The sequence below is a fragment of the Hemibagrus wyckioides genome, linkage group LG26 (genome assembly GCF_019097595.1).
Source record: "Hemibagrus wyckioides isolate EC202008001 linkage group LG26, SWU_Hwy_1.0, whole genome shotgun sequence".
NCBI classification, from domain to species: domain Eukaryota; kingdom Metazoa; phylum Chordata; class Actinopteri; order Siluriformes; family Bagridae; genus Hemibagrus; species Hemibagrus wyckioides.
Genome location: NC_080735.1, coordinates 541,336 through 564,155, shown reverse-complemented (window position 1 = coordinate 564,155; position 22,820 = coordinate 541,336). Strand labels below are relative to the sequence as shown.

Here is a 22,820-nt window from a genome sequence, read left to right as displayed (position 1 = left end):
TTAAATTCAAATTCAAAAATTCTAATTTTATTTGTCACATACGAAATCATCCACAGTACGACGTGTAGGGAAATGCTTTATACGACTGTCTTACATAAAAGAGGAAAGAGTAAAAAAGAAAATGTGTGGACATGAAAAGATATAGTTAAGTATAGGGAAAAATAGGGAAAAAAAAAGTTAAAATGGTAAACTTGAAAATCAACTGTCAGATATGCATATGCAAATATATGTCTATGTATGTATATATAACAAATATAAAAGTGTAAAAATATAAAATGTTATAAAATAAATATGTATATATATATAGTACAATATAGTATATGTATAGTATATGTGAAGAATAAAACAATATAAATAAATATATGTGTAGACTCTATAATGTACAGAAGATACAGTATATGAATATATGTAGATAAAAAGGTCAACATTGAAATGGTGTTGCAAAAGAGTATAGTATATACAGTGTGCATATGTAAGATAAATATATAAATATATTGTAGAAGTGTATATGAGGCAAAATATAATGTCCAGTTTAACAGGGAGTAAAGTGACAGTGCAGTGCACACACAAAGATGAACAGAGAAAATGTACAGTGAGTGTTAGTGTGTGTACAGAGTACTGCAATATTAGCATGTGCAACAATCAGCTGATGTAGAATGTTATGTCATGTCGTGTGGGGGTAAGACCAGAGAGTCCAGATCCTAGGTGTTCTGGTTGAGGGCCCGAATGGCCTGCGGGAAGAAGCTCCTCCTCATTCTCTCTGTGTTCGCCTTCAAGGAACGGAAACGTTTCACTGACCCCAACAGAGAGAAGAGTCCATTGTTGGGATGGCTGAGGTCCTTCATAATCTTGCTGGCTTTGGTCCAGCACCGCTTGCTGTGAACTGTTAAGAACTGTTATTTCTGCCAGTAACATCATTTTAGTACTGACCGATGATCGAACTGAAAAATATCACTATAATAAAAATAATATTGAAATCAACAATAAAAACCATTTGACAATTTGACAATGTCGTGTTATGTTGAATTATACATCTAAATTTCAAATTTCATATTTTTATTTGTCACATACACAATCAGACTGACGACTGTCCTACAATGGAAATAAAAATGTAAATGGAATATAAATATATAAAAAATGTAAACTAGAATATTTATAAAATTAATATATAAAATATAATAAATAATTTTAATAAAATTTAAAAACTACAATATAAAAATATCAGGAATATCAAGAAGCATAAAAAATATTATCCGGATACAATACAAAATACTAAAAATAATATAAATTTATACAATAAATAAAAACAAAAAATAGAATAGATAGAATAAAATAAATAATAAATAGAATAAAAAACAACAAAAATAAACAACAGCAGAGTAGATAAATAGAATAAAATACATTACCATAACAGAAATTATGCATGGAGCACGCAGTTACTCTACATAGTACTCTACATAGTTTTTTCATTTATGTTCACTTAAACTGTCCTTTCTATAAAAAAACAAAAAGAAGATTTTCAGGGGCACAAGGAAAGAAGCGACGCAAAGAAGAGGAGCAGAAAAAAGAGCAATGTAGAGGCAGATACACTATATTGCCAAAAGTATTCGCTCACCTGCCTTGACTCGCATATGAACTTAAGTGACATCCCATTCCTAATCCATAGGGTTCAATATGACGTCGGTCCACCCTTTGCAGCTATAACAGCTTCAACTCTTCTGGGAAGGCTGTCCACAAGGTTTAGGAGTGTGTTTATGGGAATTTTTGACCATTCTTCCAGAAGCGCATTTGTGAGGTCACACACTGATGTTGGACGAGAAGGTCTGGCTCTCAGTCTCCACTCTAATTCATCCCAAAGGTGTTCTATCGGGTTGAGGTCAGGACTCTGTGCAGGCCAGTCAAGTTCATCCACACCAGACTCTGTCATCCATGTCTTTATGGACCTTGCTTTGGTCACTGGTGCACAGTCATGTTGGAAGAGGAAGGGGCCAGCTCCAAACTGTTCCCACAAAGTTGGGAGCATGGAATTGTCCAAAATGTCTTGGTATGCTGAAGCATTCAGAGTTCATTTCACTGGAACTAAGGGGCCAAGCCCAGCTCCTGAAAAACAACCCCACACCATAATCCCCCCTCCACCAAACTTTACACTTGGCACAATGCAGTCAGACAAGTACCGTTCTCCTGGCAACCACCAAACCCAGACTCGTCCATCAGATTGCCAGATGGAGAAGCGCGATTCGTCACTCCAGAGAACGCGTCTCCACTGCTCTAGAGTCCAGTGGCGGCGTGCTTTACACCACTGCATCCGACGCTTTGCATTGCACTTGGTGATGTATGGCTTGGATGCAGCTGCTCGGCCATGGAAACCCATTCCATGAAGCTCTCTGCGCACTGTTCTTGAGCTCATCTGAAGGCCACATGAAGTTTGGAGGTCTGTAGCGATGGACTCTGCAGAAAGTTGGCGACCTCTTCGCACTATGCGCCTCAGCATCCTCTGACCCCGCTCCATCAGTTTACGTGGCCTACCACTTCGTGGCTGAGTTGCTGTCGTTCCCAAACACTTCCACGTTCTTATAATACAGCTGACAGTTGACTGTGGAATATTTAGGAGTGAGGAAATTTCACGACTGGATTTGTTGCACAGGTGGCATCCTATCACAGTTCCACGCTGGAATTCACTGAGCTCCTGAGAGCGACCCATTCTTTCACAAATGTTTGTAAAAACAGTCTGCATGCCTAGGTGCTTGATTTTATACACCTGTGGCCATGGAAGTGATTGGAACACCTGATTCTGATTATTTGGATGGGTGAGAGAATACTTTTGGCAATATAGTGTATCTAAAATCTCACCTGAGGCACAAACAGCTGGTTTGATTAAAACATTCTGATTATCAGTCACTGGATTCATTCTCAAGATTTTTTTATTTTCATACAAAGAATTTCTAAATCCTTTTCAGTTTCCTGTTTCACCAAAAGATTTCTCTACAGTTATGGCAGATGTTCCATCTAGTGCTGCTGCCTTGTTGAAAGGAGATTTTTTTTTATTAGAGCTTCACTTCACTTCACTTCACTTCACTTCACTTCAATGATAACATGGAGTTGTTCATTTACAAAGAAATTTTATAGAAGTGAATTTATAAGGACAGTGAGTTGTTTTTAAGGGAAGTAGTGCTGGACTTTATTGATTACGATCATTCAAAAACAAAAAAAATGAAAAAAATGTATTCTGTTATTGGCAAAGTTTCACATTAATAAATCTAAATATTTGAATTCCAGATCTCACTTTATTGTCTTTAAAAAAAGAATTTGAGCAATTTCTTTCATCGGTTAAATTGTCATGGAACAAAAAAAGTCTTAAAAACTTTTTTCCCTGTATTTAATGATTTGTAATTCTCTTTTTTCAGTTTGTATTCTATTAATTATATTGTTATTCTTTCTTCTTTCTTCTTCTTCTTCATCTTCTTCTTCTTATTATTATTATTATTATTATTGTTGTTGTTGTTTGTACATTATTGTTTGTGCATGAATAAACTGTATCATTTTGTCCTCCTCCACATTGTGTGGATATCAGCTCTGCTGCCCCCTGCAGGGTCACTGATACAGTTACAGTCTACACTGGATCAGAGGGCAGTTGTACATTTATTGACGCTTTAAAACATTTTTTCTCAGATACTCATCATTTCTCATGTCTCTCTGGCCTTTCTGTGTTATTAAATAGATCAGATGTGTTGGATCTTCAGCACTATGCTGCAGGGTTTCATTCTGAGCAGAAGCCACAGCTGAACCTCCTGAAAGCTGAGATCAACTGATTAAACTGGTGGAATCAGGTGTGGCTCCAGTGTGACTGGGATGAAAACATAAACCTTTTGTGGATAAGATTTGGAGAATAAACCTAATACATTTTATTTACCATGAGCTCATTTACACACACATCCCCAGTGTGTAGCAGACCTCGACTACTCAGTGGTCATCTCTGTGTTAATCCCAGCACACAGAGCGCTCAGGTGATGCTCAAACAGGTGAGAACCACAGCAGGAGCCACCTCTGTTCTTCAGGACTGAGTGCTGACTGGCTCGTGGTCAGAAGTAGTGGCATCAGTGACCCACTCAACTGAGTCAATTTTCAATTTTCAGTTGTCTGACCACTATATATATATATATATATATATATATATATATATATATATATATTTATATATATATATATATATATATATATATATATATTTATATATATATAATATGATTATAATATAATAGGATCGTACATATTTCTATAGCACTTTTAACACTGGACATTGTCTCAAAGCAGCTTTACAGAAGTATAGAAACATACAAAAAATGTTAAAGTTTAAAATTAAGTTAAAATTGATCTCTAACATTTATCCCTAATGAGAAGCCTGAGGTGAAGGTGGTGAGGAAAAACTCCCTGAGATGATCTGAGGAAGAAACCTGGAGAGGAACCAGGTTCAGAAGGGAACCTCATCCTCATTTGGGTGACACTGGACAGTAAATAATGTAACTGTAACTGATTAATGTCCTTTCTACAACCACAATCAACGGCCCATGAGGAACTATGTGGTCAGTGTAGTTTCTGAGGTCATTATAGACACTAATTCCTTGCGGTCACAAGCTGACAGATGTAATGGTAGATCTGTGATGGTGTGAAAGTCCACAAGTGGTTCTCTCCATGGCTGTCTCCTGGGTCACAGGCTGTCCACACAAAACCATCCACAGCATCAGTGAGCACCACCAAGTGACCAGACTCCGACCAGGGGTAGAGCATCTGGATGGGTCAGGCAGGTCCGGAAAGAAGAAGTGGTCACACTGGGAACTCAGAACACTGAGAGCTCAGGAGTGGGATGGAGGGATGGATAGCTCAACAGAGAGAAAGAAAGAGAGAGAGAGAGAGAGAGAGAGAGAGAGATTTTCAGTATGCTTGTGATCATGTGATGTTTAAGAAAATGTAGAATTAAGTGTAAAGTGCAGGCAGGGACTCCGGCAAGACTAGCTATGACAGCATAACTAAAAGGGAGAGCCAGAAGGTCACAGACATGAAGGCTTCCCGGGACATAAAGCATCCAACCACTTCACAGTCAGTGACCTGAGCGACTTGCGAGGGTGGTAAGATGACAGCATCCAACACATCCCAGTCACCAAACACTCTATGACCATGAACCTTCCAGATCTGCTCCTTTACCTAAGAAAACTATACATTAAAAGCTCGACTAAACAAATGTGTCTTCAGCCTAGACTTAAACACTGAGACTGTGTCTGAATCCCCAACACTAATTGGAAGGCTGTTCCATAACTGTGGGGCTTTGAAAGAGAAAGCTCCGCCCCCTGCTGTAGCCTTTGCTACTTGAGGTACTACCAAGTAACCAGCACCCTTTGATCGGAGTAGGCGTGGCGGATCATAAAAAAAAAACCCAGATGAGTGCTCAGGTACTGTGGTGTGAGACCATTTAGTGCTGTAATATTATTTTATTTCCTCTCAGAGACTTGTGATGCATGTGGAAGAGCATCCAATCTGTCAGGAAGTGCAGGACATCTCCACCTGCCTGTGACACTGAAGCCTCCCTTCCAGATGTGCTGAACAACATCTGCTCTTGACTGAAGGTGCAGATCGTGCACACGCTGTTTCAGTTCACTGTTTACTGTACCATCGGTTTATGGTTGAAATAATAACAGAGCTACTTGACCTGTGTAAATTACTTTTCTTACATTTACCATGGCAACAACATTCATAACATTCAGATTAATTTTCCAGTTCAGATCTTGAGATGTTGATTGAATAACTGATTAAACAGCAGATACTTCAGGTCATGAGTCTGAGAGAGTTACTACAGCCTGTGTAACAGAAAGTGAAAGTGAATATCTGAGCTACACCTAGGTCCAGTTTTATGTCCCACACAGTGACGCCGATGCAGACAGTCGGAGCAGCAGCTACAGGTACAGCACCACGGTCCGAGCAGAAGAAACGGTAAGGGAAAGACTTCATTCTGTAGCCGTGAACATCTATTTACATTCGAGTAACATCTTCAGCCCTGCGTGTTCTGACTCAATGAGTATATTAGAGCAGCAAAGATTACGTCTCATCTCGAGTTACGATTCACTCTGCTGGAGAAAACATGGAGAAGCAAATCATTATTAAACTCTACATTCATTATTATTATTATTACACTAATGATGGAGCCTCGTTTAGTCACTAAATTCAGCTTCATTAACATCCATCACCTTCCAGTGGAAAAAGAGTAGAAAACCTAAGAAAATAAGCTTTTGTCTCACCTTGAAAGAACGTTACAAATAAAACTTTATTTTCATTTTTTTATTTTATTACCTAATAATCCAACAGCTAGTCAGAGAATACGGGAGATTTATGAAGGCAAAATAACATACAGTATCTAACGTTTACGAATCCAAAGCAAATGTAGATTAAATATTTGAATATTTATTTGAATATTTGATCATATCTGCTGTGTTAACAATGAACGCAGTCATGAATTCTAACACTGAACATGTTGCTGGTAAAAACAGAAGGAGAAAGATAAAATGTTGATGGTTTATTATAGTAAATTTAGTAAAGGTGGAATTCCTCATGTCCATCAGAGCAGCTGCTTCACTCCTAATGGTTTTACACTAATATGTTTGTAGTTCAGTGAAATATGAGGGTTTTTTTCCCTCTCAAATCAGTTTTGTGGTCTTGCCACTGCCAGGGCTTTAGTTTAGAGAATAGCAGATCAGTGTACTGATGTCCCACCTTACACAAACAATGAGCATGAAAGAAAGAAAAGTGTGTGATAAAGTCGTCCAGCACACAGACAGCTCCACCTTCACAACCTGTTTTCTCACCTGTAATTTACAGCTGCTCCTGTCTCAGGTTTCGGTGTCTGTAGAGTTTCAGACACTTCTCCTATAAGATAATTAGATCTGTTAATGATGATTGATTATTAATTATTACTGTTAAAGTGTCAGTGTCAAATAAATAGACTAGGTGTGATTCCCTGTGTGTGTGTGTGTGTGTGTGTGTGTGTGTGTGTGTGTGTGTGTGTTATAATCAGTTTATTTTATTCATTCTTTATTCAGTAACAGCACATTGGAGGAGCAGAACACAGAACCTGAATCATGAGCTGGGTAAGAAGTCTGAATAGAAACGACACCAGATCTATTAGAACCCAGTTAGAACTGTGTAAACATTCCTCACTCCCTGAATGATCAAACCTTTATGAGTACATCAGTATACAGAGATGAGATACTAAAGTGTTTAAATCCAGTAAAATCTGATTATTTTATATATTTTATTCAGCTGTCTAAACTGAAATCTCCGAAACCACCCGTGGCCCCAAAGCCTGGTGAGTTACTTCAGAAAGCTGATTTTAAATCAAGGGCAGAAAAATAAACATTTATTTATAGTGAACACTTTACATCTGCTAACTTTAAACCGAACTAAAATGTTGTGCTGGTTTGCTTGTTGATTATTCAGAGTCTACATTTTATTAATAGAATAAACACTCCTTATTATCATTATTACTGTAACGGTGACTAAAGGGGACTTTGGTACCTTTGTGTTGACCTGATGTCCACTCTGGCAGTGTAGAGTAGCTGTGGGACTGTAAGCAGTGACATCACTATCTCAGTTCTTCAGTCTTTAATGTGCTTAATATTTTTTTCAGAAGCTAGTGGTTGTGTTTCTGTAAATAAATCATTAAAATGTCTTTAATTTAAAGGGAAGATTTTTTTCACATTGTCAGGAGTCAGTAGTAGAGTCAATAGAGTCAGTAGTAGAGTTAGTAGTAGAATTGGTAGTAGAGTCAGTAGCAGAGATAATAGTAGAGTCAGTTGTAGAGTCAGTAGTAAAGTTAGTAGTGGACTTAGTAGTAGAGTCAGTAGTAGAGTTAATAGTAGAGTCATTAGTAGAGTCAGTGGTAAAGTTAGTAGTCAGTAGTACAGTCAGTAGTAGAGTTAGTAGTAGAGTTAGTAGTAGAGTCAGTAGTAGATTTAGTAGTAGACTCTAATTCCACTCGGGGTGGGAAAAGTCAGTGCTGACACTACTCTCTGTCCTGGACTGTACAACAAACTACACACCACGGTAGATACACTGAGATTCGTACAGAACTCTTCAGTACACCGAGATTCTTACAGAACTCTTCAGTACACCGAGATTCTTACAGAACTCTTCAGTACACCGAGATTCTTACAGAACTCTTCAGTACACCGAGATTCGTACAGAACTCTTCAGTACACCGAGATTCGTACAGAACTCTTCAGTACACCGAGATTCTTACAGAACTCTTCAGTACACCGAGATTCTTACAGAACTCTTCAGTACACCGAGATTCTTACAGAACTCTTCAGTACACTGAGATTCGTACAGAACTCTTCAGTACACCGAGATTCTTACAGAACTCTTCAGTACACTGAGATTCGTACAGAACTCTTCAGTACACTGAGATTCTTACAGAACTCTTCAGTACACTGAGATTCGTACAGAACTCTTCAGTACACCGAGATTCGTACAGAACTCTTCAGTACACCGAGATTCTTACAGAACTCTTCAGTACACCGAGATTCTTACAGAACTCTTCAGTACACTGAGATTCGTACAGAACTCTTCAGTACACCGAGATTCTTACAGAACTCTTCAGTACACCGAGATTCGTACAGAACTCTTCAGTACACTGAGATTCTTACAGAACTCTTCAGTACACTGAGATTCTTACAGAACTCTTCAGTACACTGAGATTCTTACAGAACTCTTCAGTACACTGAGATTCTTACAGAACTCTTCAGTACACTGAGATTCTTACAGAACTCTTCAGTACACTGAGATTCGTACAGAACTCTTCAGTACACTGAGATTCTTACAGAACTCTTCAGTACACTGAGATTCGTACAGAACTCTTCAGTACACTGAGATTCGTACAGAACTCTTCAGTACACCGAGATTCTTACAGAACTCTTCAGTACACTGAGATTCTTACAGAACTCTTCAGTACACTGAGATTCGTACAGAACTCTTCAGTACACCGAGATTCTTACAGAACTCTTCAGTACACTGAGATTCGTACAGAACTCTTCAGTACACTGAGATTCTTACAGAACTCTTCAGTACACTGAGATTCGTACAGAACTCTTCAGTACACCGAGATTCGTACAGAACTCTTCAGTACACCGAGATTCTTACAGAACTCTTCAGTACACCGAGATTCTTACAGAACTCTTCAGTACACTGAGATTCGTACAGAACTCTTCAGTACACCGAGATTCTTACAGAACTCTTCAGTACACCGAGATTCGTACAGAACTCTTCAGTACACTGAGATTCTTACAGAACTCTTCAGTACACTGAGATTCTTACAGAACTCTTCAGTACACTGAGATTCTTACAGAACTCTTCAGTACACTGAGATTCTTACAGAACTCTTCAGTACACTGAGATTCTTACAGAACTCTTCAGTACACTGAGATTCGTACAGAACTCTTCAGTACACTGAGATTCTTACAGAACTCTTCAGTACACTGAGATTCGTACAGAACTCTTCAGTACACTGAGATTCGTACAGAACTCTTCAGTACACCGAGATTCTTACAGAACTCTTCAGTACACTGAGATTCGTACAGAACTCTTCAGTACACTGAGATTCGTACAGAACTCTTCAGTACACTGAGATTCGTACAGAACTCTTCAGTACACCGAGATTCGTACAGAACTCAAACATGCAGTTTTTCCACATAAACGGTTTTGGACATCACCTCACTACATCTGTACCTTTAAACTCTTGTTTTTTGCACATTACTTATCTTGAATCTCTGTGTTTAGTTTTTTTTTTTTTGCTATATTTTGTTATTTGTTTTATTTTTTGTTATATTTTTGTACCCTTAAATTCGGGTATTTAGTACTTTTTTGTTATATTCCTTTTTGTTTTATCTTGTGGATACCACTGGAAGCTGTAAATCTATCTATCTATCTATCTATCTATCTATCTATCTATCTATCTATCTATCTATCTATCTAGAGTTAGTAGTAGAGTCAGTAGTAGAATTAGCAGTAGAGTCAGTAGTAGAGTTAATAGTAGAGTCAGTAGGAGAGTCAGTAATAGAGATAGTAGTAGAGTTAATAGTAGAGTCAGTAGTAGAGTTAGTAGTAGAGTCAGTAGGAAAGTTAGTAGTAGAGTCAGTAGTAAAGTTAGTAGTAGAGTCTGTAGTAGAGTCAATAGTAGAGTCAGTAGTGAAAGTGTAGAAAAACTTTAAAAGGAACCATGATTGAGAAATCAGGAGGATTGGCAATAACACACACATGACTCACATGACAGGACGAGTAATGACCAACAGAGAGTGAAACACAATACAGGACATAAACACCAGACAATGTGGTCAGATACTGGTGATCATGTGAGGTGGTGTGGTCAGTGAACAGGGGAATGAAATCACTGCTGAACTCCAGCGCTGTATAGTCACTCACATGATACAGAATTAATGACAATTTTATTGGCCATTAATTACTTAATTCATTTTAACTTCCACAGTATTTGATCAGCCATGGCGGTCAGTGACATGGAGGTAAGAACAATGACTACAAACTTCATTGTGTGTTTGAAGTCTAGATGAAAGTTCCTCAGTGATCTCCTGCTTATTTTACTTATTGAATAGTGAGAGTAATAGAAAGGAGATGTTGAGGAAACTGAAGGGATTTCAGCCAGGAACCACAGAAGTCCACGAGCTGAAGATTCTGCTGCACGGCCCGGTCGGAGCAGGAAAGTCCAGCTTTATTAACTCGGTCAACACCGTCCTCCAGGGACACAACACCTCCACTGCACTGGCAAATTCAGCAGCTGGGAAAAGCTTCACTAAAGAGGTAATAACTAAACAATTTCACATAACAACAATAAAAATTTACTGAGGTCTAAAGTCTAAAGTCTAAAGTTCAGCTTCCTAAACCACGCTGATTGTTCTGATGTTTTGATTTTATCTCATATACTGTTGTGTTCTGTTAGAGATAAATCTGACTCAAGATTACACGCTCTTAAAAATCCTAATAGGGTCCTTGTCTAAAATACACTCCTGTATCTTTCATGAAAACATTATTTTATTATTATTTATTTTTCAGTTTAATTATCACAGACTGAAGAAAGACGGGCCTGGATCTTTCTACCCATTTGTCTTTATTGATATCATGGGTCTGGAAGCAGAGGTGTCGTCAGGAGTGCACAGTGATGACATCATCAAAATATTACAGGGTCACGTGAAAGGTGGCTACTCTGTAAGTTCATTATTTATCATGATTTTTGTATTTTCTGTAGACCAGGGCCCGTATTCACAAAGCTTCTTAGAATTCTCTCAGAAAGCTCCTATCTTAGCCTACAAAGCCCTAGCTGGGAGTCCTAGACTAAAAGTGATTTAGGAAACTTCTCAGAGCAACTCTGAGTAAGGAACGTACAAAAACCTTTATCTTAGTGACGAGGTGTGGTTGACCCCGTTGCTAGGGATGACGCAGCAATTCAAGGACTGTGATTGGTTGATAAAAAATCTGTAAAGGTCTTAAAATGCGCTCTTTGTGAAAATAGAATATATGATAATAGAATGGACCAGGGGCAATTCTAGAATTTTCATTTAAGGGGGGCTCAGCCCCAAATGAGGGTATAATAGTAAAAAAATAAAATAAAATAAAGGTTTGACTAACAGGGTAGGATGGTAAACGTATTGCAGCATTCCATTGTATTGCATAGATGTGTATAACATTTGAGTACTGAACAAGACAAATACGAGTCTTCCTGATCACACACACACACACACACACACACTCACACACACACACACACACACAGACAGACACACACACACACACACACACACTCACACACACACACACACACACACACACACACTCACACACACACACACACACAGACAGACACACACACACACATACACACACAGACACACACACACACACACACACACAGACAGACACACACACACACACACACACACTCACACACACACACACACACACAGACAGACACACACACACACACACACACACACACAGACACACACACACACTCACACACACACAGACAGACACACACACACACACACACACACAGACACACACACACACACAGACACAGACACACACACTCACTCACACACACACACACACACACACACACAGACACACACACTCACACACACACACACACACACTCACACACACACAGACAGACACACACACACAGACACACACACACACACAGACAGACACACACACACAGACACACACACACACACACACACACACACAGACACACACACACACTCACACACACACAGACAGACACACACACACACACACACACACACAGACACACACACACACAGACACACACACACACACACAGACAGACACACACACACACACACAGACAGACAGACACACACACTCACACACACACACACACACACTCACACACACACAGACAGACACACACACACACACAGACACACACACACACAGACAGACACACACACACACACCCAAACAGACAGACACACACACACACAAACAGACAGACACACACACACACACACACACACAGACAGACAGACACACACGCACACACACAAACAGACAGACACACACACACACACACAGACAGACACACACGCACACACACAAACAGACAGACACACACACACACACAGACAGACACACACACACAGACAGACAGACACACACACACACACACACAAACAGACACACACACACTCACACACACACACTTGTCCTCTGATCCTCGCTCTGTGACGCCGCCGTCTGTGGATTGAAGAACGCACTGAAAGACGGGGAGGAGCCGAAGTCTGTGGATTGAAGGAGGTGCTGAAAGACGGGGAGGAGCCGAAGTCTGTGGATTGAAGGAGGTGCTGAAAGACGGGGAGGAGCCGAAGTCTGCCGCCGTTTTCATATGAAATTTAAAGGGTACTGAGGAGATCAGGAATTTGTGTAGAGTTTTTGGAGAATCACAAATCACTATATGAGACTGTGAAAGCACTTCAGTAGTTTGTGTGATCACTCTACTGATGGAAGGTTGTGACAGACACAAAGTCTTCACTACTGCACTGATGCATTTTTCCAGTTTCCAAATCCCTCAGTGTTGTAATCACTTTCATTTCTGGTGTTATGGCATTACTACATTGGGTGGGAGATGTAAGCGCATCTCTAATAAGTTCGACTACAAACATTATCCCATCATGATCCAATCTTTAGCGTTTAATTAACTCACGATCGTTCAGGGTTTGGAGAATATTTCTTCTTGCCGCCATTTTGTCCTCTGCTATAGAAACTCTTAAGCCTCTTAAAAGTGCTCCTCTCTACTCTTTTACCTTAGGAGCCATTTTTAGGGTTAAGATGTTTCGTGAATCCTTTTTATCTTTACTAAGATTTAGTCCTAAATTTAACAAATGTCATAATTCTAAGAATTTTCTTCGAATTTTGTCACTAGGAGCACCTTTTAGGCTTAAGAAGCTTTGTGAATACGGGCCCAGGTGTCTAACTCAAATTCCTCTGGTAAACATCAGCAATGTTATGAGATCCTCAGGGGCTTTAATCACAGTGTGCCATGAGGAACAGGATTAGCCAATCAGGACGCTGCATTATCTGGCGACTACACAGATACGGAGCTGAGGGAGAGTCGATGAGGAGTTATATCATTCCTCTTAATATTAAAATCTTTTTGAATCTTTTTCACTGGAAATGTCATATGTGTTTTACAGAAATGTTATTAATATGGAAATATTATTGATCATTGTTAATAATTTACAATTTATGTGTAAAGATGTACACTACACGGGCAAAAGTTTGTGCCCCCTGACCATCAGACCCATATGTGCTTCTTCTCCACACTGTTCCCATAAACTCTTCCTCACACAGTTGTACAGAAGGTTTCTGTGTGTGTGTCTGTGTGTGTGGAGCTTTACAGTTTGAATGGACCTCAGAGTCCAGTCCCTGCTCCAGAATGACCATGTTCCTGTGCACAGAGCAACTCCATGAAGACAGGGTGTGGAGATGAAGGATGGAGTGAAGAACTGGAGTGGCCTGCACAGAGCCCTGAAGCTCAGCATCACTCTCTCTTTTACACTTATTCTACAGAGAAAGACACAGCACTTACATTTACATTTATGGCACTTGGCCCACACCCTCCTGCCCACACCTTCCTGCCCTCACCCTTATGCCCACACCCTTCTGCCCACATCCTTCTACTTACACATTCCTGCCCACACCGTCCTGCCCATACCCTTCTGCTTACACATTCCTGCCCACACTCTTTTATTTATTTTTTATCTTTCAGTTCAATCCTTTTAAACCAATTGCTAAAGATAACACAAAGTACCTCAGTAACCCCAGTCTGAAGGACAAAGTCCACTGTCTGGTCACTGTGGTACCAGGGGACAGAATCTCCCTCATCCCTGATGAAGTCATCCAGAAGATGAAAGCTGTTCGGGAAAAAGCACGTGAGTTAGGTGAGTGTATATATATTTATGGAGAGATATGGTCATGTACAGTGTGTAGCATAAGTATTAACCCCCCTACCCCCTTCCCACATACTTCATTGCTTGTGACTGATTAAGTAGATCTGATCTGTCTGATCTGAGACTATGAGCTATTAGACTTTATCTTTAAGATGATTCTGCATGAGATATTCACATTGTTTGTATTTCTGGGGATTTGTCAGGGATTCCTCAGGTCATCATCATGTCGCATGTTGACAGAGCATGTCTGCTAGTTAAGGAGAACCTGAATAAGATCTACACCAGCAGAAAAATTAAAGAGAAGGTGAGAACAGCAGCAACAGTGGAGTCTTTCTCCCACTCTGCAAAACTTTGTAGAGACTCCACAGAACATTTTATCAAGCATGTTTCCTGTCACTCATTAGCTTTGTTAAAGTTCTGTTGTATCTGTTCATCTTAGATGGAAGAGTGCAGTTATAAACTGGGAGTCCCCATGAACTGCATCTTTCCTGTGCTGAACTACCACGAACAGATCACCAGTGATATGAACATGGATCTTCTGATTCTCATGGCGATAACTGACATCATCCAGTTCACCAATGAGTATGTTGAAGACCAGGTTTATAACACCAACCAGTATGCTGAAGGCCAGGTTCACAATGAATGATGTCCCTCAACAGAGTCTCCAGTGTCTTCAACAGAGAAGCAACATGGAACTTAATAGTTTTAATTTTATCCCAAAACAGCAACACAGACGTGTTAGAAACTATTACAACATCAGGTTTAATCTTTTAACTTAACACTCATCATTTTTAAATCTTCTCTTTGTTTTTTATATTCTAGGGTTTATTATGATCACTTTAAGATCAGTGATTAGAGTAATGTGGAGTCAGCTTGAATCTAATCATCATGAGCTTTTGTAGAACACATGAATGAGTGACTTAGGAACTAATTATAGTTTCTGATTTTTGATGGTGCTTTGGGGCTCATGTTATACTTCACTATACTTCACTATACTATTATATATATAATTCATTTTACTTCACCAGGACTTTACTTAGTGCACTTTTCAGAACTGAACAGAAATTCAAATGCAAATGCCATCAGAACTTCACAGCTTCCTCTCAGTGACTCTACACCAGGGATGTCCAATCTTATCCGCTAAGGGCCGGTGTGGGTGTGGGTTTTCATTCCAACTGAACAGAAGCCACATCTGAGTCCATTGAAAGCCAAGATCTACTGATTAGCCAGTTGGAATCAGGTGTAGCTTCTGCTTGGTTGGAATGAAAACCTGCACCCACACCGGCCCTTTCTGGATAAGATTGGACACCCCTGCTCTACACCATATGTGGGAGTGAGCTAGAACTAAAATGAAGCAAAAAGAGACCCTGAGTTCCTCTAGTGGCTGGCTGCAGTACAATATTTTTGATCCTGCTTATCACTACATTAATCAACAGGACAGTTCACAAATTTAACCTTTAGCTGGTCATGAAATCTCCCTCAGTATTTTTCCACATTATAAATGTATTAATTTTGGACAGGACTGCAGTGGCGGCTTGTGCAAAAATGGGGGGGGGGGCAAACTTTAAATCACACTGTTAGTAATGTAGGAATGCAGGTGATTCTGTATCATGATAAAATATTGAAAATGTTACTGTTAAAGCATGCAATAAATCTTCTATGAATCAGTGAATTTGAGCTCAATGTGGGTTTATTATAAACAATTGTGGGAGTAATTTTTGAATGGTTTAGAGTGTTTAAAGTGTATTTGAATGTTTTAGAGTGTTTATGGTGTATATGAATGCATTCTTGTTTGGGTATGTATAAAACAATTAGAATCAGAGGACAGCATGATTGGGTTGTCAGGCACCACCTCAATTTATTGATCACCTCTATTTACAGGTTTAATAATGTAGGGTTTAACACAAACGTGCGGGATGAGAGGTTTGGGTATGCTTGTTAACTCTGGGCTGAGATTGCATAGTTTGTATGGAATGAGAAAACGGTGAGGGTAACATCAGTTTGGTAGGCCTTTTCAGTGGTAGATGAAACTCGGAGCTGTGCCCAGGGTCATCGTGCCCCGCTATATGGCTGAGAGTGCGTGAGAGAAAATGCAATTAAAACTGCAGGCTAGTGAAATGTAAGGAAAATAGAGCAATAAATTAAACTCAAGGAATCAAAGACGGAGCAGAGGCCCTGAAACTCAACCAAGCTGTCTTCAGAGGTCAGAGTGAACTACTAAATGAAAAAGCCAGAAAGTGCCAGTGATAAGAGCACAGATGCCCATTATTTTTTATATAACTCATCTCGAAAGTCCAATTATAATGGAACGTGAGGGAGTTAAAAATTAAAGATATAATGGTGTCCAAAAGAACCCAATATTCCAAATAAGAAAATAGGTGTGACTTTTTCAGTGAAGAGGATTTGGTTTGAATATTATAAAAAGATAAGAGAAAAGGATAAAAAGGCTATGTTTTGTGATGATTATTTCAGAGGTTGTTGGGATGTTCATTCGTGAGCAGCTCAATTCTTGTAACCAGCACTGATTACAAATAAAACTTTGTATCTGCATTTATCCAGTCTGGATGATTCGTCTTCTTTAGTTAGAGTCTTGCTTGACTGAGCTGTCGGGTCAATGTGGAGTTTGGAGTCAGATTTTAGCAAAGTATTAATTGAGTAGTATTAAATAGAGCATTATAGTTTCCGGCAAAAATATTTTCCACACAGTGAAGTAATGAAGGTAATCATTATCAACATTTAATTTAGATAATTGTGTAATTTTAATGATGGCGGACGCTGCAGCAGCACGAGGTTCGGCTGCGTCTGTGTTTAAACGCCCCTGATTGAAACCTGAGATTTATAATACTGTTGACGCCAAAGTTATTGTCATTTTCTTGCTGTTAAAATTAAGACTCTAGGTCAGAACAAAATTGTTCTGTTTGCTGCAAATATGTTAGATTCTGAATGGACTAAGAAGAAGGTGCTGTTTGAACTTTGTTCAACTACGCAGTGAAATGTCTCCCATAAAGGAACACAGAAAGATGTGAATAATATAAGAAGCTGCCTTAAAGTGATGAAGTAATGTGATGAAAATACACCAAGATTTGTCTCTCATTTTTTGGATGAGCTGCTGCTAGTGACTTTTAATAATATAGGTGTCTTAAGCTAGCTTGGGAGAATGGAGGAGCTGGCTGCTGAGCTTTGTTCTGTCAAGATTCTAATCTCATATTGTCAAGTGAAGTGTTTTTGCCTGTAGATAGTTATACTTATGTTAGGGAGGTTTGGAATACTAAGTTGCCTTTATTTGTCACTGCACAGTGAAATTCTTTCTTTGCATATCCCATTCCTGGGGGTTGGGGTCAGAGTGCAGGGTCAGCCATGATACAGTGCCCCTGGAGCAGGCCCCAACAGTGGCAGCTTGACGGTGCTGGGAACCCGATCTTTCGGTTAATGGCCTTAACCACTTGAGATACCACCACCCCGGTATTACAATGAAAATAATGTGAATACTGTGAAAATGGATTGGTCAGAACTTACAAAAGAGGATCTTTTAGCTTATTATATTGATACAGAAAAATCCCTGAGTAATATCTACCTACCTAATGTCATGTACTATAATTACACCTGTGTCTTTAAGATGGTGGAGTATGAGGCATGATGGGAAGTTTGTTCATGTTGTTGGTGAATTTATGCGAGAGAAGTAAAGACATTGTTAGTTAAATGCTACACAGCCTGTGACTGATTTAATTCGGTAGAATGCTTCCTTTGATAACTTAAGAAACAGATACATAACAGATGCTTTGGTGTGTTTTTATGTTTATACCATCAGATTTTTAAAAAATATTTATCAGCACTAAAGATCCTTGGACAGATTTTTGTTTGGTTTCTGGAAGCATTTTAAAAGAGTCTGTTTCAGTTAATACACTGGTCACTCCTCTAACAGACCACAAGGCAAGCTTGATGCTGAGGTGCAAAATGACTGGGAGCGCCGTGTGAGACGGTTTTTGTCGCCCTCTTGTGACCGTTGTGCGCTCCTACACCCATACATTAAGAACTATTATTCCTGCCAGTAACATCATTTTAGTACTGACCGATGATCAAACTGATGAAAAACATAACTAATAATAAAAATAATATTGAAATCAACAATAAAAACCATAAGATTTGACAATGTCATGTTATGTTGAATTATACATCTAAATTTCAAATTTCATATTTTTATTTGTCACATACACAATCAGACACAGTAGGATGTGTAGTGAAATGTTGTTATGACTGTCCTACAGTGGACATAAAAATCTAAAAATCTAGAATGAAATATAAGAAATAATTTAAATTAAATTAAACAAAAATATAATATAAAGCAGTGGCAGCATGGTGGCTTAGTGGTTTGCATGTTCGCCTCATGCCTCCTGGGTTCGAGTCTCGCTCCTGCTCACTGTGTGTGGAGTTTGCATGTTCTCCCCGTGCTTGGTGGGTTTCCTCCCACAGTCCAAAGACATGCTACTAGGCTGATTGGAGTCTCTAAATTGCCTGTGTGTGATTGTGTGAATGAGAGTGTGTGTGGGCCCTGTGATGGGTTGGCACTAAACAACAGTAGAGTATATAAATAGAATAAAATACGCCATAATGCATTAATTATGCATGGAGCATGCAGTTACTCTACATATTAGTTTTTCCATTTATGTTCACTCAAAATGTCCTTTATAAAAAAAAATTAAAAAAAAAAAAAGTGAAAAAATAAGAGTATCAGGGGCAGAGGGCAAAAAGTGATGCAAAGAAGAGGAGCAGAAAAAATTAAAACCTGCTATGCTGCAGGTTTTCATTCTGAGCAGAAGCCACAGCTGAACCTCCTGAAAGCTGAGATCAACTGATTAAACTGGTGGAATCAGGTGTGGCTCCAGTGTGACTGGGATGAAAACATAAACCTTTTGTGGATAAGATCTGGAGAATAAACCTAATACATTTTATTTACCATGAGCTCATTTACACACACATCCCCAGTGTGTAGCAGACCTCGACTACTCAGTGGTCATCTCTGTGTTAATCCCAGCACACAGAGCGCTCAGGTGATGCTCAAACAGGTGAGAACCACAGCAGGAGCCACCTCTGTTCTTCAGGACTGAGTGCTGACTGGCTCGTGGTCACAATTAGTGGCATAAGTGACCTCAGCCAATTCAATTATCAATTTTATTTATTTGTATAGCGCTTTTAACACTGGACATAGCAGCTTTACAGAAGTATAGAAACATAGAAATAATGATGAAGTTTAAAGTTAAGTAATTATTTATTTCTCTAAACATTTATCCCTAATGAGAAGCCTGAGGTGAGGGTGGTGAGGAAAAACTCCCTGAGATGATCTCAGGAAGAAACCTTGAGAGGAACCAGGCTCAGAAGGGAACCTCATCCTCAATTGGGTGACACTGGACAGTAAATAATGTAAATGTAAATAATGTCCTTTCTACAACAGCATCCAAGAATTCATGAGGAACTATTAGGTCAGTGTAGTTTCTGAGGTCATTATAGACTTAGCACTAATTTCCTTCCTGCTGAAAGCTGACCACTGCATTAGCAGTTCAGAGACTGTGTGATAGTTTCAAGTGGTTCTGTCCACAGCAGTCCCCTGGGTCACAGGCTGTCCACTCAGATCTATCCACAGCAGCAGTGATCTCACCAGAAGATGAGACTCCAAACAGGGCTAGGGCATCTGGACGGGTCAGGCAGGTCCGGAAAGAAGAAGTGGTCACACTGGGAACTCAGAACGCTGGGAGCACTGGAGTGGGATGTATAGCTCGATAGAGACAGAGAGAGAGAGAGAGAGAGAGAGAGAGAGAGAGAGAGAGAGAGAGAGAAAGATATTAAGTATGCTTGTGATCATGTGATGTTTAAGAAAATGTAGATTATGTGTAAAGTGCAGGCCAGGACTCCGGCAAGACTAGCTATGACATCATAACTAAAAGGGAGAGCCAGAAGGTGACGGACATGAAGGCTTTCTGGGACATAAAGCGTCCAACCACTTCACAGTCAGTAAACCTGAGCAACTTGTGAGGGTGGTAAGGCAACAGCCTCGAACATCCCAGTACATCAAACACTCTATGCCCATGAACCTTCCAGATCTGCTCCTTTACCTAAGAAAACTATACACTGAAAGCTCGACTAAACAAATGTGTCTTCAGTCTGGACTTAAACATTGAGACTGTGTCTGAATCCCCAACACTAATTGGAAGGCTGTTCCATAACTGTGGGGCTTTGAAAGAAAAATCTCTGCCCCTGCTATAGCCTTTACTACCAAATAATCTGCACTTTTTGATCAAAGTAGGCATGGCAGATCATAAAAAAAATAAAACAAAAGATCGCTCAGGTACTGTGGTACTGTCAGGTATGTGAGGACAAGACTAGTGAGAAAAATTGAGCACAGTCAAAGTGGGTTAAAACCAAATTCAGATAACCAGCTCAAATTTCTGGAGAAATGTTTACTTACTTTAATTAGATGATAATGCAAGTCAGATAATCCACAACACAAATCCAATAAGTCAGCTCAAAAGACTTGACAGTAGTTCCAAAGAATAAATCCCCCAAATCCACAAGGTTAATCCAAAAAGCATACAAAAGAGCTTTAGTCAAGAAATCAAAACAAGGAACTATACCAGATGCATAAAGTATCTCAAGGATAAGTCCCGAAAACAGGGCTGACCTACAGTAGACATGGTCAAGGCACGGTAAACACACAAATACACAAAATCAGGGTCAAGGATGTCCTGGGATGTCCCCCTCTGGGTCATAGCCTTCCCAGTCCACCAGGTACTGAAGGGATCTCCGTACTCAACAAGAGTCCTGTATCCTCTGGACCATGTAAGCAGGCTGGCCCCCAATGATCCGAGGAGGAGGGGAAGGTCTGACTCTGGGAGTAAAAGGAGAAGAAACAACAGGTTTTAGCAAAGACACATGGAAAGTAGGATTGATTTTTAGTGATCTAGGCAAAAACATTTGGTAGGTAACTGGATTTACATTCCGTGATATGCAGAAAGGACCGATGAACCATTGAGTCAGCTTGAGGGACTCCACACACAGTGGCAGGTTCTTAGTAGAAAGCCACACCCATTAGCCAAGACATAAGGCAGGAGCAGTTTGATGACGATTGGCCTGGTGTTGATATTGCTGAGAAGTCTGCAGAAGCCTGAGCCTAGCCTTCCTCCAGGTCAGGTGGCAGCGTTGAACAAGGCGTAGAGCAGATGGAACCCCAATCTCTGCCTCTTGGTCAGGGAATGATGGGGGTTTAAACCCAAACTGGCACTCAAAGGGGAACATGCCAGTAGTTGAGGAGCAGAGGTGAAACGGCACTTTAGTTCCTTGAAGGCCTCCTCGGCCTTGGAGCTCCACAAGCATTGTGAGCTATTCCCTTTGGTGAGGGCTGAGAGAGGAGCTGCTACTCTGCTGAAGTTCCGAACGAACTTACGCTAGAAGTTCACAAATCCCAAAAACAGTTGAACCTCCATCACATTGGTTGGGGTAGACAACTTGTTGACAGCCTGGACTTTTCTAGGATCCAATTGGATGTTACCTGGGGTATACACAAACAGGACTTGTGCGCATCTGCACTTTAAAGATGGATAATACCACTGCATCTCCTCACCTTATTTCACTACATGACCACCATGAACTATAATACAGATGTTTACATTTGACATTTCTTTATATATATTCTATATTTTATATACATATTCTGCATACATATATACCCTACCTTAATTTATTTATATTTTATTTTATTTATATTATATTTTATTTTTATTTACCTACTGTGGAATTGTTTTTATATTTTATATTTCATATTTTATATTTTACATTTTATCCTTGTCTTTTTTCTGTCCTTATTCCTTATTCCTTTTTCCTTTTCAAGGGTCAAAACAAATAGTCATGTAAGCATTTCACTGCATATCATACTGTGTATGATTATGTATGTGACAAAAAAATTTTTCATTGGAATTTGAATTTGAATAACGAAACCCAGGAAGTGCACCTCAGACACATGGAATTCACATATCTGAGGCTTAATGTACAAGTGTTTGCCTATTGGAGAACCATCTACAATAGGCAAACACAAACTGGTTTAACATGTCAAGAAGGACATCACTGATTACGGCCTGGAAGATACTCATAATGCCCTGTAGGTGTGTTGAATTTGCCTTGCAATCGTCCCCTTGCCTTATGTGCAGCAGATGGTATGCATTGTGCAGGTCAAGTATGGTGAAGATTGAGGCTCCTTGAAAGAACTCAAAGGCTGAGGACATGAGGGGTAGAGCTTAGCAGTTT

General features: G+C 39.6%; 1 protein-coding gene across 1 annotated transcript; it reads left to right on the top strand.

The window, feature by feature from the left end:
• The first annotated feature begins 5,921 nt into the window (after window positions 1-5,921).
• On the top strand, window positions 5,922-16,925 carry LOC131346587 (interferon-induced protein 44-like). Its single transcript, XM_058380081.1, has 9 exons — window positions 5,922-5,982; window positions 7,086-7,133; window positions 7,306-7,351; window positions 10,526-10,559; window positions 10,650-10,854; window positions 11,107-11,259; window positions 14,348-14,519; window positions 14,732-14,832; window positions 14,968-16,925. The coding sequence occupies exons 2-9, from the start codon at window positions 7,125-7,127 to the stop codon at window positions 15,172-15,174; spliced, it is 927 nt and encodes a 308-aa protein (XP_058236064.1). The 5' UTR covers window positions 5,922-5,982; window positions 7,086-7,124; the 3' UTR covers window positions 15,175-16,925.
• The last annotated feature ends 5,895 nt before the right edge of the window (window positions 16,926-22,820 follow it).

Bases quoted from the DNA above. Each gene is read 5' to 3' on its own strand.
- LOC131346587 (XM_058380081.1), top strand. The intron at 14,520-14,731 runs GTGAGTGTATAT...GGGATTTGTCAG, and splicing joins GGAAAAAGCACGTGAGTTAG to GGATTCCTCAGGTCATCATC. The intron at 14,833-14,967 runs GTGAGAACAGCA...TGTTCATCTTAG, and splicing joins GCAGAAAAATTAAAGAGAAG to ATGGAAGAGTGCAGTTATAA.